The following is a 17,670-nucleotide window of genomic DNA, read 5'->3' on the forward strand; positions in this document are numbered from 1 at the left end:
TGCCTTTGAAAAGTAGCATCAGTTGGTCGGAAAAGGTAGGTTTCTTTAATTCAATCAAAATACACCATTATCAGGTATTAGGCACAGATTGAAAATGTTTTTATTACTCAAAATTTTCAAAAATGTGAAAATTCACCCCGAAATTCCCCTCAAAACAAATCTTTGTTCAGAAGTTTCAAAATTAAGGTTTTTTCTTTTGTTTGGTAAAGCAAGCTATCATTGTTTCCTTAATTCATCATATATTACTCACCATATGTTGCTTAATTTGATTTCAGTTTGCTTTACCATGTCATGTGGTAATCATGTGGTCATCATGTGGTAATCATGTGGTAATCATGTGGCCATCATGTGGTATACATGTAGTCATCATGTGATAAGCTTTTGATCCCTTTTCCTTTCCCCAGATGCCAAGCATGAGTTTGCTCTCACAGGTATTTGCTTTAATTTTTATTTTGCTATTTTACATGAATTTTGCACCGTTCACAGAAATTGCCAAATTAAAGCATATGTGCACATTTACTCACTTGCATACATGCACTGTACAAACAGGTACTAATGCACATAACAAAAGTCATGCTGATAAATAAACTCAACTATTGTTTGCTGTTATGACAAAGGGGTGTAACTGTCAAATCTTGAGTTGTTACCATAAGTAAGTCCAAGGATGAAGTACCTATCAATAATATTATAGACGTCAAACATATCAGTTTTGTGCCACAAATCCAAACACACCACCTAGATTTTTATAGACTTAGTACATGTTAAATCTGGTTTTGGCGATACTAACTTTTTAGTAATTGTCCAATTGTTTTGCGGTGATTTTCTTAGTTATGGTAGTGCATTCTAGCTTAGCAAATCATCACAAATACACTTCCACCATTTCTAATTCTTTAACCCTACAATTTTCACATTTTCTCTCTCATTCTTTCTCTCTGCTTCAAAATTTCTTTATGTTAGACACTGCACTTTATAAAGTAAGTTATTATTTTCATTACTTGAGTGCTAGAAAAAGCCCTGCATGTACCTAGCCTTGATTAGGGGTTCATTCATAAATGCCTGAGGGACCACCGTTCATACATACCAGAACATTCTGTCATTTCATCATAATAATAACAAAAAATAACATAAACATTATTAAAAAACATGCATATCCTCCTTCGTTTTCCCTGCCACACAATCGCACATCCGGGCCAGCGGGCATGAAAATTGTTTATGCCCGGCTCTCGACCAATCACGCACTCTGTTATATAGCGCGTATGTATGAACAAGTATTTATGGCATGTTAGGGGAAATTTGTATTTTCCATCAAAACATGCAGTTAGGGTTTACAAATCTGAGTTTTCTTTGTTTGTATTTGCAGAAAATGTTGCAAAGTACCTAAGTATCTAAAAAGCTAAATTCCATTAAAAACACAACTTCAAGAGTGCAAAGCCGGATTATAAATTTCTCATCTTTATCGTATGAGAATATCTGCCCTTGAGAGCATGCTCTTATCACTGCCTCCTACCTCAAAATATGATGAGAATCAGTCTCATACTTACATCCATTTCTTTGCTGGAATCTTATTTGACCCCGGGGGCACTTCAATTTGAAATGGATATAGGTGTAGGGCTGGCACTTTCAAGCACTAAGGGCATTCGGTGAGAGCAAAATGTAAAAAATATGGGGTCATTGGGTGAGAGCATGATTTTGGCATTCAGTGAGAGCAAAATGTAAAAAATATGGGGTCATTGGGTGAGAGCATGATTTTTGGCATTCGGTGAGAGCAAAATGTAAAAAATATGGGGTCATTGGGTGAGAACATGACCATTTTGTTAAATGGAATCTTTGGGTGAGAGCCAAAACAGCGCAACAGAAACCTCGAAAATCGAATTTCTAGTTCTAAATGGCTTCAAATTTCTTTGTTTCTTCAAAATAAGTGACAAAATCAGTGATAAATGAAAGTTGCTGTTAAAATTGAAAGATATGGGTCTTTGGGTGACAGGTCAAATGAAAAAATAGGGGCTCTTCGGGTGACAGAACATGTGTTCGTAAAAAAATATGGGGTCTTTGGGTGACAGCGACGCTGAAAAAGGGCGTCTTAACAGTCCTACATACGCGTCACCTCCAAAGTTGAGTGCCCCCGATTTGACCTACAATTAACTTGTTCAACTCGAGGAAAGCCAGACTATGCAACCTACAAATCATAACTTCTCAGCTTTGTTCCCCATTCAGAATAATTTCTATTAACTTCTACACCGTATATCCTCGAATAGTCGCACCTGGGGAGTGGCATTGCATTTTTCAAAAGTGGGGGCGTTTATTAGAGATCATTTTTAGAACGATAATTCCCGTTAAAATCATTAGGTAAGCTTAAAACTTGTGCTGAAATGACAAACTATGAACTTAGGAAGGATGTTCACTTCCAGGTTTACGATCAGAATTTCACCAACTACTGATGCCATTAGTGATTGTGTGTACACCTTGGTAAGCTTACTACACAAGATAGCATGGAAATATCAGCATTTTTTAAACATCATGGTTGCTAAAAATGATGGGTGCGTTTAATAGAAGGGAGCGTTTATTCAAGGATATACGGTATATTGAAACTAACCAGAATGGTCCAAAGTGATGCAACACATTGATATTTTACCCCAATATTAAGATATTGATATTAGAATTCAGCAGCTGATTAAAAAGGAAGTTAGAAATATAATGATTGTGTTGAGGTGCACATTACATACTGGTTGGAATGTTTTCGAACATAATAATGTGGCTAGCACTGGCTAGGAATTGTTTGTAGGGAAGAGTACTGATAATATCAAAATATGTCAGCGTGTATTCATTGATTTGTCTCATGTCCCTTTTGCCTAAATGAACATCATGTTGTATATACCAGGTGGATGTAATGTACTGGAATGTGTAGCACAGTACTGGAAAAACAACATGAACTACCGCACTGAGCTGAAAACACCCTGATCAGAGTTTCCCCACACTTTGTGCCAATTAATCATTGTATTGCATAAATATGAAGTGGGGTCCTGATTGGCTAATTAAACCACATCATAAAATATTGGTTCCTCATTCATTGATCAAGGCACATAGCATTGCATGGCCCCGATGTGACACGGTTCTATTTCAATGATAAACGGGGGTGTGCTTCGGCAAGTGTAACATAGATGAGGAAAAGATGAATCATCCATCGCACACCAGCTCAATTAAACATGAAATAACATCATAGGCAGATAAACCAGAGAAAATACTCAGGACATACCTGCCTGTCAATTGCAGGGCAAGCATTCTAGGTTAGAGCGCTTACCCTGCAAGCGAGAGGTGACAACCCCCCTCTCCTGGCATATTAAGGGCCTTGTAGGTACTAGCTAATCATATGTAAAAAGGAAACTAGCTAATCATATGTAAAAATGAAACTAACAAGGAAATGTGACATTAAAAAAGAGATAGCAACAACTTGTTTGAAGAGTTTTGCAATGCTACACAATTTTTGCTCACCTGGAACATTTTCCTTGATGACTAGCATCTGCAGCAGATAGTTGTGCTGATGACCCATATAATTTTGATGACTTCCTGTTTACAATCGGAATAGTCCATTTAATTATGACATCATGAGAACTTGTGAATGATGTCATACAAGTTGCTATGATCATGATGTTGCTCTGCTATCCCATATCAGAAGGATGTCCAGTCCTTTGTCACAATTCAGCTTATAAAGCTGATTTTGGATTCCCATAACTCTAATTGTAGACAGGAAGTCATCATAGCACCATCGTCTGCTGATGATGTTAGTCTATCTTGCAAAAATGTTCCAGGTAGGGGGAAAGTTGTGTAGTGGTGAGGTTATAACTCTTCAATCAGTATAATACCACTATGAATATCCACACGCAAAAAAATTGTTGAAGTAGATGGTTTTGATGTCAACCCCTGGATAGCAGTCCAGTTCTCTATACTTTGTCTTACCTGGAGTTTAGAGTGATATATGTGTGCATATCATTAGTCACAGTATCAAATCATGTGTGCTAACCTAATCGCACTGAGCATGTGCACAATGACGGTTTGTCGGCACACCTGCAGTGCAATCTTGAAATGCACTGATGTCACTCAAGTCAACAATAGACCATCTGAGTTATCATTATCTGCTCAGATGCTTACTAAAATTTGTATTTCTTCTTTGTGCATGGGTGTACTAACTGGATGTAGGGGAACTTAGCTATAGCTCAAATTGGTAAAGGATAAACAAAATTGACCAAAACATTTGGTTTGCTTTTTCAGTTCAATCTGTTTAAGACCAAAAAATTTAAATTGATGCAAAATTTTTTTTTTTTTTTGCATGTGTTGCATGTGCTTGCCTTGCATTTATCTGGTAATGTAAGTGGGGAGACTTATTAAATATTCATCAAAGTGAAGAATGGAAAGCTTGTTGTTTAGTAAAACTACATTTGAAATGGACCATTGTCTTTAACCCTATTGGCCTTTTCTCTGTTTCTGCTGTTAATATTTCAATCTGGTACTAACAGCACACCATTTTTCTGTAAGACAATATCATCATCTTACATGCCTGTATAGATTAGGTATTTGTAATGCTCTTTATATTATTTGATGCACATAAATCCTGTTGGTCTCAGCTATGTAGACCAGGCAGCATTAACCTCAGAAAGCATGGGATAAGCATTTTCAAGAATGTGTCATAAGCCCATTTAAAATGTGAACTTTCAGATCTTGTAAAAACTTGAAATGTGCAAATGTGATGCCCATGTCCTCCTCAGTGGAACCCAATACAGGCTTATCTCCATTGTATCACAACATCATATCAGTGTCCTATTTTATGCTTCTGTATAAATTTGATTTATCGATGGCTATCATTCTTTTCATATATTTACACAGATTCTTTAATTCTATCATACTGAAACATTTTGTGAGCTCAAAATCGCACACCATATGTGGTAAAGATACAAAAAGATATACCTTGTGTTGCTAGGTCTCATGCTCATAGGCCTACAGCTAACTGCTTAATATCCAAATGCTAGAGTAAGTTGCAGAAACTAAGTATGGAATTCCAAATATTGCTTTCCTTGAAAAACTTCCTCTGTATACTGCAAGTTGTACACCTATTTTCTGTAATAGCCCATTTGGACACTCTAGTTTGATTGTTGGTTGATGCATTTGTTACTTCACTGAAATAAACGTTTTTTCATAACCCCAGGAACACACTTCACACCTGCGGTCAGTATCATTTATTTCATAACTTGTTCTCCTTATTTCACTTCCAATTTCAGTACCTTCACAAGAGGCCCAGAAACGCAGTGTTTTCCAGCAAAACTTGACCATCAAAGAAGGATTTCTGAAGAAGAAACGAGGAGAGAATATCTCCGTAGTGACGCCTTTTACATTCAAGAGACGCTACTTCTGGCTAAGCTATGATAACATCTCATTTGCTAAGCTACCCGAGGATGAGGTTAGTTAGTGTAGACTTATTCTGAAGGGGAAGGGGTTTTGTTAATACCAGTAGTAAGAGAGAGGAAAAAACATAGGGCCTATCAGAGAAAGAACCATGTTCTGGTCGCAAGTTAAGTTCTCTGATTCTGGAAAGTGCTAGTTAGAAATAAAAAATGTCAAGCTTTCCTGGCTTACAATCTTCGCTTCATTTGTAAGACATGTAAGAGGTTGTAGGTTCAATAATTGAGGGAGGAGAGGTTTAATCCCTGTATGTGGCTGTTCATATGCACCACAGCGTTAGAAAAAACACTAGTGCAGACATGCCAACTAGTACGATTTCGTTGTATTTTATATGGTAAGACATGATAAATACGGTAGTACGGTTAGATTTACGAAAAATACCAAATTTGATAATCTTGACTAAAATAATAATACCTTAAAAAGATAAACGGCTGCAGTAATAGACTACCAACTGAACTGACACGGTTTAATCCTGTTTAATTGCATGGCAACGTAGCTGTCATTTGATTGGTTACTTTTGTAAACAGTTCGCAAATTTGGCCTTGTTAACCAATAGGCATGCTTGTCTTAAAAGCACTCGGCAGCATAGTTTTAGCACTATGCTACTTCTATGTAGCTTTCACTGCCACAGTGCCACAGATACAGACAGAACAATTGAACGGAGTCCAGCAGTCAACATCAATGGGTAAATTTTCACGTGAAAATTTTCTGGACACATGATCAATGCATATCAATGTGAGTGTAACCTCAAGCGCGAATATTCTATGCGCAATTTCGATAGAAATTCATGCATTGCAAATTTATTGAATACTATGCAATCTTACTTTCTTCACAATAACATCAAAACGTAATTTCAAAAAAATCTAACTCTTACCATAATATTATTAACTTGCGACAAGTAACTTATTTAGCATCAAAGGAGGAATTCTTACTATTCAAATACATTGGTAGACCACCTGCTGTGCTCTGGGTCACATTCCACAATGCAAATAGCCTATGTCTGTCACGGGTGTCACATGTCCAGAACATTTTCCTGTGAAAATTTACCTATCAATTTTGACTGTCCAGTGGAAATGGTTCTAGTATTCACACTTGCAACATAGCTATGAGATTAGTCCGTAGTGTTATTGATTTTCCATTTGTGTGTGACACCAAAAACAAAACAACAAAATAGGTAAATAATGCCATCATTCAGTGTTTTAAGGACGAATACGCTTCGAAATAGAGTTTTATTGTGAAGAGAAAGAGAGACTTTCACAGTGCAAGATCCACAACATTTGGTTTGTAATTCAATGTTTTAAGGATGAATATGCTGTAAAATGGAGTTTTATTGTGAAGAGAAAGACAGACTTGCGCAATATGCACAACATTTGGTTTGGATTTCACCATAGCACATGGTGGGGCATGCAACATCGAATACAGATTTTGGGGTGCAAAATACAGATTTTGGATCTTCTGAGTACAGAAATCTGGATTTCAAAGTTGACATGTCTGCTATTGGGTGATTTCATTTCAACATCTTTTAGCTGTCCTGAGATATGGCAGTGTGCCAGATAGGCCGGCTAAGTGACACATGTACAGAATTGGTTTATTCGCTTCACAACACGAGTGACATTGGCAAACTGGTTCACATGTGGTGACATATTGGTGACATTGGCAAACTGGTTCACATGTGGTGACACAACCAGGTATGTAATATAGGTTTCAACAAAAGGTATAACGTATATCCCTATGTGTATTCAGTATCTTAACTGATGTGGATACCTTCATATTACAGGTTCGCAACACAATCCAGACAAACAGTATATGTGTAGTTGAAGTTGTAGATGAGGGCGCTTTCCATCTAGACAATATGATTCAAATCACATATCGGGATTCCAATGATGTTCTGAATACACTTTACATTCAGGCTCAGGTTAGTAGCATTCAAGTTGTTTTACCTTCAATAAATGGTGCCAAAGTATTCAGGGCATCACATTCTATAAGAGACAGTCAAAAGTTTCCAAAATATTATCAAACTTTGAAACAGCTGTATGATTTTCACTTGATCTTTCAAATCAAAGGAGTGCTTATTATCTCCTTTCATGTGCCTCAGGGTACTTACTTACTCCCTGCTTGTTCATGAAATTTGGGAAAAGTTATGTTCTGATGCTGTATTCCATGAAGAATACTGCACTAGACCGTAGTTTTTTCCTGTATTTCAAAAGAACAAGCAGGAGGAAACCCATTGACCAATTGTGGTTGACCCTTGAACAGCTTTGAAATGTACAGTAAACATAGCAAAACAAGGCATATTTGGCCCTCAAACACAGGTCTTTGAAATGCGTTTGACCAGGGGCATAGCCAGCTTTCTTGGTCAAGGGAGAAAATAAAACTATTTTGGGAAGATACAAAAAAACCAACCCAGTTTGATATTAATTTGGAGTGCACATGTAATACAAATTTTTATGTATGTGGTGTTTGGCTAATCGCATTCATGTTCACTATGTAATAAGTCACTCACTCACTCACTCACTCACTCACCAGGCTGTGTTCAACCATTGTTGGACATAGCCCTCTTCATGATTCTTCCACTGTTCTCTGTCTCTTGCATTTCTTGTCCATGTAGGTCCCATATAGGCAGTAATGTCATCACGCTACCTCCTCTTCTGTCTTCCTCTTGATCTTTTCCCTGTTCTTGGTTGCCATTCTGTAAGCCGTCCCTTCGTGCCAGGTGACCTGCCCATCTCCATTTTCGTTCTTTGAGTTTCACCATAATGTCTTTGACTTGAGTTTGATGTCTTATTTCAGTGTTCTTAATTTTATCCCTTAAGGTAATGTGTAGCATCTTCCTTTCCATTGCTCTTTGGGCTGTTTGTAGTTTATGTTCCAGGTACTTGGTTGTTGTCCATGTTTCTGCCCCATATGTCATTGTTGGCAATACACACTGGTTAAACATGCTACTTCTCAGATACATTGGTAACTTTTTATCACATAGAATGTCCTTGAATCTTCCAAAGCAACTCCAACCTGCCTTTATTCTGATTAAAGCTTCTTCTCTGGTGTTGTCCTCCATCTTCACTGTTTGGCCGAGATATTTATAACCATCCACCTTTTCGATAATATCGCCTTCAACTACAATGACATCCTTTGACTGGTGGTTTGTCATATATTTTGTTTTGCCCTTGTGTATGTTCAGTCCAATCTTTTTACTTCCTTTATTCAGATTATTCAAATGGACCTCCATATCCTTTACTGATGTTGTCACCAAAGCTACATCATCTGCAGATTTGTTAGCTTCTCACCATCAATGTTGATCCCCCTCTCCTGTAGGTTCAGCTTTCTGAATATATCTTCCATTGCTGTAGTGAATAAGTCACACACCTGGTTAATTATTTTCTTTATTTTTGTTGATTCCTGTGCCCTTTTGATGACTCTCAAAATTTAACCCCCAAATAATTTTTTACTAATTTTGAAATTTGAAGTGCACAATTTGTTTCAATTCACATGCATTATGTGACTTTGGTGGTAACAGTTTCCAAATTTATAACTACATCATTCAGCAGACGGCCTAACACATGAAGCTGAACCTGAGGTGTTTATTATGGTCTAATCTTGGTCAGCCTCATGCAAAAGGACTGCATAATTTATACTTACTCAAATTGTTCTCTGCATAGGCAGTGTTAATCTTGTGTTGATCTCACCAATGGGACACCTTGTTATAAACTATTTGTATTTTTCTTGTTCTATCTGTTAGGATGTCAACGATCGTCATCAATGGTTATCTTCCATCAGGAAAACCTGTGTATCCAATCCTGATATGCTACGTACATTCCATCCAGGTGCCTTCAGGACAGGACGATCAGGGGCGGACTGGCCACTGTGGCGTTGTGGCGATCGCCACATGGGCCGCTTGGTTCTGGGCCGCTCAGGGCTGGTTGCTCAAAAAGGAGAGGAAAAGAAAGGAGAAGGGGGGAAAAAGAGAAAGAGAGAAAAGGAAAAAGAGGAGAAAGAAAGGGAAAATAGAAGGAAAGGGGAGAGAATGGGGAAGGAGTATCTTAAGACATATATAGGCCCTAGGGCCCGAGGCATAGGTCCGAGAGCCGAAGGCGTAAGGCCTAAGACATAGGCCCTAGGAGTAGGGCTTAAGGTATAGGCCCTAACACTAAGCTATTATAGGCCGGTCACTAGTAGGCCCCTACACCGTCGCGGCATCACCTACAAATGGCCTTTTGAATCGCCTCTCTAGACTGTATAGGCCTACACAGCAAAAGGCCAATACTCCAGATGCGATACAGTAAAAATTTTAAATTTTAAGCCAACAGCAAAATATTGGGCTGGCTGTCAATGGAATATTGGTATTTCATTGCGGCTGCGGAATGAGGCTAGATGAGCATTTGGTATATAGGCAGACATAGGAGAAAGAAAGGAAAAGAGAAGAAAGGAGGGGATCATTGAGGGGATGAGTATATAAGGGCCTACACGGTGTGCCCGCTGTTTGTCTGCATAGTGATAGGGCCTAAGGCCTGTAGAAATAGGGGCTGATAGGCATACAGGCACTCGACTTTCGAAGTGACGGGGATGTGCGGAAATGGGACACCAGTTTGCTATAGGCATGATAGGGGTCTTTTGGTGAGAGCTTCGATGCCATATAACCAAGGGGGTCATTCAGTAAGGAGGCCTCAAAAGGGGGTTCTTTCAGTTAGACTGGGACAAAATTTGGGTCAAAATATAAAAGTTGACAAATTTTTGATAATTGTTTTTCAAAAGTCGTCAAAATGGGATTGTTTTTGAGAAACAACGGTGAAAGACTACCAGAAATTAGTCAAAAATTCTTTACAAAGGGAGGTCTTTTGTGACAGGAAAAGAAAAATAGGGGTCATTGAGTGAGGACTTGGAGTTCAGTAATTCAGTAAAATAAAAAAGTGGTCATTGAGTGAGAGGAGTTGAAAATGGGGTTAATGTGGGTTGTGGCCGACTGCACGCACATCGCTTCACTCATTTTTAGTGGGTGCCCCCCCCCCCCTCCAGGCCTTTGGCCCTGTGGACCACCATCAGCTATCAAAACTAGCACGGCTAGACCATCATTCGAAAACCTCTGGGCTGGGGTGCTCCTTGTAATGCAGGGATTACATTACATAATACTTACAGCCACATTACTCAGTTCAATAGGCCTACTCAAACCAATTTCTTTCCCTTTTGATGTTTCAACTCATAGGCGTAGATCCCGGGGATGGGGGATCAAATCCCCCCCAGTATTTTAAAAGGGGATGGTCCATACAAGCCCCCATGATGACACCTGTAGGCCTATGTGAGTTTCTGACCAAATCAATCTCATATTTGGCCATTTTAGCCTAAAAAGTGTCAATTTTTTCAAGGCTTCACGCTTAATTTATTCCACTGCATCATCACCAGTTTAGCTTCAATATGCAAAAATGTCTCAGCGCTTCACGGCGCATTTGTACAATAAACTTATAATGTCGCCAAACTAGGTGCTATTTCAAGAATATTTTTCCAACCCCAATGTCAAAAACAAATCTACGCCAATGTGGAGCTTTATCACGCTCGCTATGAAATGATCAATGCAATTTTTGCCAAAGCTCACTACCATTCGCTAGATGCTGTGAACTACCAAATCGCAATAGTTTAAAAAAGTTGCTATTAACCTTTACCCAGTAGGCCTAAACAATTTTTAGCATTTGCCTTTTAATGATTGAATATACTCACGATATGATAACACAGTTCTGCAAAGATGTAAGCCTAATTCTATATGTGTGCAAATGAGTGTTGGTGTGATCTTGATTATTGCAAGTGAGTGACAATGGACAAAGAATATTTCAAGTCTGTACAAATGGAATTTGGCTTCAGAAATCGTTGTCAAATCCGGGCTTCCTGACCCCTAGAATAGCTAAAACCCTTAGTTGTCCGGGGCCTTCGCCCCTGGACCCCACCAGGGGCTTTGCCCTGACCCTACCAGGGGCCCTTACGCGGGCCCCTGGACCCCATGCGCTGGTCGCCACGCCGCTGCGCCTATTTCAGTAATAGGGCCAGTCTTAATAAATTTGCCACGGCCGCCTAAAACCACCAGTCCGCCCCTGAGGACGATGGACCTGTTGTCTTGGGACAGCTAGAGCAGGTAGGTGCAGCTAGGATGCTGAGGATTTGGCTGGTTTCATTTTTGTGATAATACCTCTCGTAATATTTGTCATCATAATATAATCATCTACCCAGCAATAGATGACAGGTTTTGGCTCCAAGCTTTATATTTTCAGCATTGCAAACTTGAGTCCATGTGTGAATCTTTAGATTAGTTTTCTAGTCTGAACTATTTCTGATATAACTGAAGAGTTGACGTTTCTAAATTTGAAAGACTGAAAAGTCAATGAATTTAATGACTTTTTTTTTTTTTTTTTTGGCAGAATTGTTATAGATTGAAAAGCACATCTAAATAATGAAAAGTGAGTCTAAAAATTCTAAAAAGACACCCATATCGAAAAAACACAACTTTGCGGATACCTATCCGCTACTCACCGGGTAAGCACCGGCTGAAATGACATGCAAATTAGGTAGATACCGGTAAGCACCGATAAATTTTAGTGGATGCCTCCATGGTATCTGGTCACTTGTGAATAGCCATCGGGTAAGTACCAGATAAGTATCGGGTGCCTATCGGGTGCCTACATGGTATTGTGAATAGCCATCTGGTAAGTACCGGATAAGTACCGGGTGCCTATCGGGTGCCTCCACGGTATTGTGAATAGCAATGGGATAAGTACCGGTGCCTTTCGGTGCCTTTTGTGGAAAAACTTTTGAGAACCGTTAGGTACGCTTACCGGATAACTATCCGATGGCTTTTTTGGAGACCACCGGATAAGTACCCGATGTCATTTGGCACATTTCAATTGGCATCAATGGTTTTCAACAAACCGCACTTGGTCGGCATATATTTAGGGGCTGTGCAATAATTATGAGCCCCCCGAACGGCTCGCCAAAAATCACTTGCCCCCCTCTCGGTCCACTAAAAATTCAGTTCCCCCCCCCCCCCGTGCATGCCAAATTTTTGTGATCCCAATTTACAAACCTTAAATGGTCTAGATACATGTTGCGAGCACTGCGAGCAGGAAAATTTGCATATTTAAGCGTTTCTGTACTGTTTTCCTAAGCCTTTTTAGAGCGTTTTCTTTAAAAGGTACGTGCCCCGTGAATGTGTGCCAAAAATCGCTTTTCCCCCTCCCGGATGGCAAAAATTGCTTGTCCCCCCCTTCGCTCGCTAAAAATTTCTTGGCCCCCACAATTTTACCCTCCCCCAGGGGCTGAGGGCTCATAATTATTGCACAGCCCCTTAGGCAACATTCTTGTGGAAGTTCATGTAAATGAGGCAATACATTGATTGAGTATAACATGGATACAACAAACCGGCGAACATGTGAGCTTTATTATCACGGTGCAGTTTTTACTGTAATACGTACGGTACATTGGAATTTACTTTAACACAAAATCTGTAAAACACAATGAATTCCTGAACACTAAATGATTTTGAGTCCCAAGCATAAATTGTAGGCCTACATAATGACATGATAACACAAAGTAAAATGCAAAACTAAAATCCAATTAGGCCTGGACAATTTTGTTTTAAAGGTTTCAGACTCCTATAAGTGCCAACCCGGGCCCAGAGGTACACCACCCGGGGGGGGGCACTCAACACAAATGACCATATGGGTATGCTCCCCCGGAAAGTCCCCCCCCTTTTGGGTTTCGCAGCTCGAAAGACCCCTATTATTTGACCAAAATAAAGCTCTGAAAGACCCTTGATTTTGATAATTTCAGCTCTAAAAGACCCAAAAATTGCTTATTCCTCATATTTCTTGTTTTTTCAAGCGATTTTCAACCAAAAAGCCAAGAAATACCCTTGATTTTGACTTTTCGCAGCTCCAAAAGACCCCATTTTACTTGTTCACAGCCCAGTTCGCAGCTCCGAAGACCCCTTTACCGTACGCGTCAGCTCCCAAAGACCCACCACCTCAAAATTCGGGGAGCATATACCCACCAAAAATTTTGATGTGCCCCCCCCCCCCAGTACACCACATGCTATACTTTGCGGCATTGTACAATTATACCTCCGATCTCCAACCTTTTAGACATGTATCAGTAATTGCCAATGATATGAATCCAATTTGCAGTGGCTACTGAAGCAAGGTTATCACAGAAAACTAATTTTGGATACTTGCAAGTGCATACTGCAAAATTCAGCAGCCTTTGCACACATTATGTACAAGCAGTTGATAAGCTTATAACATTTACTGCTTGAAATGCAACTCTGCAAATCTTTAATTTACCTGTGCATCTACATGTGCATATATATATAGTCATTGTAGTCATCTGTAGTATAAAATTCTCCATAAAGAATGAATGATTTGTGTGAAGAGACCAAAACACCACCATCAAGAGAACAGCTTGTTGCATGAATCCAACAGCAAATTTGAAATGGCAGTTGGTGATCATGTGACCTTAGTGGATACCTTTTGGATGCCTCCTTTTATTGACTAAGTTAGTGGATACCTTTTGGATGCCTCCTTTTATTGACTAAGTTAGTGGATACCTTTCGGATGCCTCCTTTTTCTTGACTAAGTTAGCGGGTGCCCTTTCGGATGCCTCCCTTTTATTGACTAAGTTAGCGGGTGCCTTTTTGGATAACTTGTTAAGGCACCGGATACCTACCCGGTAGCTCCCAACTCTGACTTTGAGGCATCCGAAAACTAATCCGCTAGCGGGTGCCATTGGATGTCTTTAAAAAATGACATCCACAAGGTATCGGATACCTTGCGGATCAGCACCGGGTAGGCACCCGCTACCTTATTTTTTTGATATGGGCAGTCATAGGCACTGACCATTCAAACTTTGAGATTGAGGCTTTTCAATAATATTGTTTGAAAGTCTGCCATGAGGGATCATTTAGATTGATTAACTTCTCAATCTTTTATTAAGAGATTATACAAAGTCAAATGTAATGCAAGTGTTGAAATTTAACATATTCAATTAGCCATTCTGACTGATTTGTGTGTTTGTTTCAGTTGATGTTGGGTGCAGTAAAGCCCATTGTGCTGCTACTTTAGGTGACTGGAGGGATCCCCTAGACCCAGATGTAGAAGCACAGGTCATCTATAGCCAATTATTACTAGGGAAAGACACACTCAAGTAAGTACTCCCAGAACTAGGCATGTTTGTACTAATTGAGTGAATGGAGAGTAAAAACCTGGCTGAATTTGAGTGATGAACACCCTGACTATATCTGGAAATGCACTGCTGCCCTCTTGTGACAGCTATTTGACCAGTGCTATTGGATAATTTACAAAGCTGGAAAAATTAAAAGGCCATGATATTTTTGAGTTTCTTGGTTTTTCAAAAATATGTATGCACATATGAACTTTCATTAGCAAAATGAATAAGCTTTCATTTGATGTGCTTGAACTGATGTCAGCTGTAATTGTCCTTATAAAATTCTAAAGCATTATGTGTTGGTGTTTGAGTCATACGGCAGCATGTCATATTTTTGTATCAACAAATGGCCTTACACCATAAGGAACATTGCAGTCTCACTACTATAGTTTGTTTCATCTCAAGTTAACAAGTACTTTAGGTGCTTCTTTCACTCATGACAGAATTGAATAGTGTGTACACATGCATACAAGGGCTGTTTGTCAGCATGTTTGTGATGCAAATGTGTAAAAGTACTGACATCGCTACCATACTTGAGGTGAGTCAAAAGTAGTCTTGGATTGGGGCAGTCAGTGATTTCCACCTGTATCTTTCCAAGACTGGCTCACTGTCATATCCATTTAAGTGCCCTACTCTTTTGTGATGTAAGTGATGTGACTTTCTTTAGATGGGACTGAAAGATCATTGTTCCTCCAAGGTATGGAGCACTATTGTGGCCAAATTTTTAATGTACTTTACCATAAAGAGAACTTTCATTGATACCCTTGCAAGTGATCTTTCCCAGAGACTGAACTCAGGATTCATACACCAAGGAATTCCACACTACTTTGATTATAATGTGGCATTTTAAATATTTTCTTTTTATCATATAGAGAGAAGTATTCTACAGAGTCTACAACTGCTGGCACTGAAGCAGTTACAAAGCGAGCTAAGGAAGCTGCAGAGGAGAATTCTACAGGCAAAAATTCTGATGAAAAGGAAGGTGATGCCCCCAAAACAAATGGTACGAATTAATTACTCATGTAAATGAGTTATGAAGAGTATAAATAATTTCTTGAGATTGTGAAGATGTATGTGTTTACACTCACTATCAAACAACATTGTAGAAAAATGCTTCAGCACAGTTATTGAGATTTGTAAAAACAAATTCTTTCAAACTATTTGATACTTGTAGGTACAACCCACAGTGATGCAGAAGTGAGGCCTCACCAAACCTGCAAGAAAACAATGTCATATCATGATTCCAGGATGGCTGCTACCGGTCTCTTACTAGATGTTATAGGAGATATAGAGAAAGCACATGCAGCATTTGAGAAGCGAGCGAAGGAAAAGGACAAAGTGCCACGCCTTAGACAAATACAGCTATAATTATTATGAACCACTAAAACTTGCCTTAATTCTATTTGATATGATACTATATTAGCTATGTGCAAAATAAGCCAAAAGTTTCAAAACCTATTTGGGCCCTTAGATCTGAAAGGGGCCTTGTGCCCTTGTCAGTTTTCTGGTCTATTGTGTCAACTCACTGAGTATTCCTTAAGATTTAGGATTTTATGACAAAGCTTTGGGAATGATAATGAAATGGCAGTCCAAAAAATACTGCAACATTTTATGGGACTGGGACAAGAGTAACGATGGAAATTTTAATTTTTTTAAGTATTGATGTCAAAGTGTAATACTTAAGAGAGTTAATATAATGCTGACTGTAGTATCAAATTGTATTTCCCTTTGAGCGTATGGCTGGTTCATCAAGCGGGTCCACAATTCTCATTTAGACCAAGAGCTAGCCTTATTTTATATACTGTTTATTGAAAAAACTTTTATAACAAGTGTCCATGTTTCTTCAAGTCTGTAGTTCAACCAGTTAGATTGCCTGTATGTATACGTGCTAAAAAATAATCATCTTATGGCAATCCTTGGTCATGATAAGGACAAAATCAACTTATAGGTACTACTTCATATTTCAGAAAGTATCTCTAGCAATCAGTGATAAACAACATTTTTTGACAGCCATTATGCTTCATGTGTGTGTATAGTATTAATATTCTCTGTGAGTCTGTGATGTCAATATAGATTTCATTTGATGCAGCTTCAAATCGTGAACATTCAGTTAAAGTGCTGGCGTACATACGCACATGTTACAAATACTGCATACATACCATATTTACTGTATTAAATGCCCTGCAGGCATTTCATTTTCGAAAAAGGTGGTATTTATTAGAAGTGAATTTTCAATGAAAAACTCACAAAATATGATTTCTGGAATTCACAAAAATACAAATTTTGGTTTGATCAACATGTCAGGTCGCATACAGGGACCACATATAATTGGAAAATACTATAAAATAGATCTGTGTATTTTTATGCAAGAATGTGGTTTATTTAGTTAAAAATCTGAACATTCTACTAAAAATTGGTGATGAATTGGATGGAAATTTAAGTTAGAATGGTATTTGTCCAAACAATTTCGCGATCAAAACATGCCAGTTTTAAGCTTACTTATGGTGCATGGATGCTAACATGCTATGGCATGGGAATTTCTGCAAAAATGGGGGCATTTAATAGATGGGGAGCATTTAATAGAGTAAATACAGTATGCACACAAAGCAGCTGCCTCAGCATGTTGACATCACTGACTTACAAAGAGTGAAGGTTGTAAAGCTTCAGCTATATAGCTTGCATATTTAAGGGACATTCACAGATAATTCTGTGTATTCTGTATAAAATTATTTGCCTACCTTCACCAAGAATTGATCAACGAGAACAAATTGATGATAATAGCTCCTGTAAGTATATCTAGCATAATTCTTATCCTTGGGAACAAGAAGCTACCAAGTTCTGAGATTACTCTCTCTTGACACAAAAATGAATCTTCCAACTTATTTATTTCAGTACATGTGTGAAAAATGACAAGAGTTGGCCTGTGGGGTAGTTAAGTTTGCCAGCCAGCCATGTACACTATATTTTTTTTAATAAACCACATGGACATGGGCACAAACATTACACAACCTTATACTGTTTACT

At 38.7% G+C, this 17,670-nt stretch overlaps 1 protein-coding gene across 1 annotated transcript in view; it reads left to right on the plus strand.

Moving 5' to 3' along the window:
- The window catches only part of LOC140154107 (rasGAP-activating-like protein 1), a 17,140-nt gene extending 1,019 nt beyond the window's left edge, over nucleotides 1-16,121 (plus strand). Inside the window, exons 2-9 of the mRNA XM_072176715.1 lie at nucleotides 405-431; nucleotides 5,271-5,449; nucleotides 7,229-7,366; nucleotides 9,188-9,317; nucleotides 11,531-11,566; nucleotides 14,502-14,625; nucleotides 15,519-15,649; nucleotides 15,821-16,121. Of these exons, the coding sequence (XP_072032816.1) occupies nucleotides 405-431; nucleotides 5,271-5,449; nucleotides 7,229-7,366; nucleotides 9,188-9,317; nucleotides 11,531-11,566; nucleotides 14,502-14,625; nucleotides 15,519-15,649; nucleotides 15,821-16,014 (959 nt within the window). The 3' untranslated portion in view covers nucleotides 16,015-16,121. The remainder of the gene's footprint in view (nucleotides 1-404; nucleotides 432-5,270; nucleotides 5,450-7,228; nucleotides 7,367-9,187; nucleotides 9,318-11,530; nucleotides 11,567-14,501; nucleotides 14,626-15,518; nucleotides 15,650-15,820) is intronic.
- Nucleotides 16,122-17,670: the final 1,549 nt, after the last annotated feature.

This window comes from Amphiura filiformis, chromosome 6 (assembly GCF_039555335.1).
Source record: "Amphiura filiformis chromosome 6, Afil_fr2py, whole genome shotgun sequence".
Lineage (NCBI taxonomy): Eukaryota > Metazoa > Echinodermata > Ophiuroidea > Amphilepidida > Amphiuridae > Amphiura > Amphiura filiformis.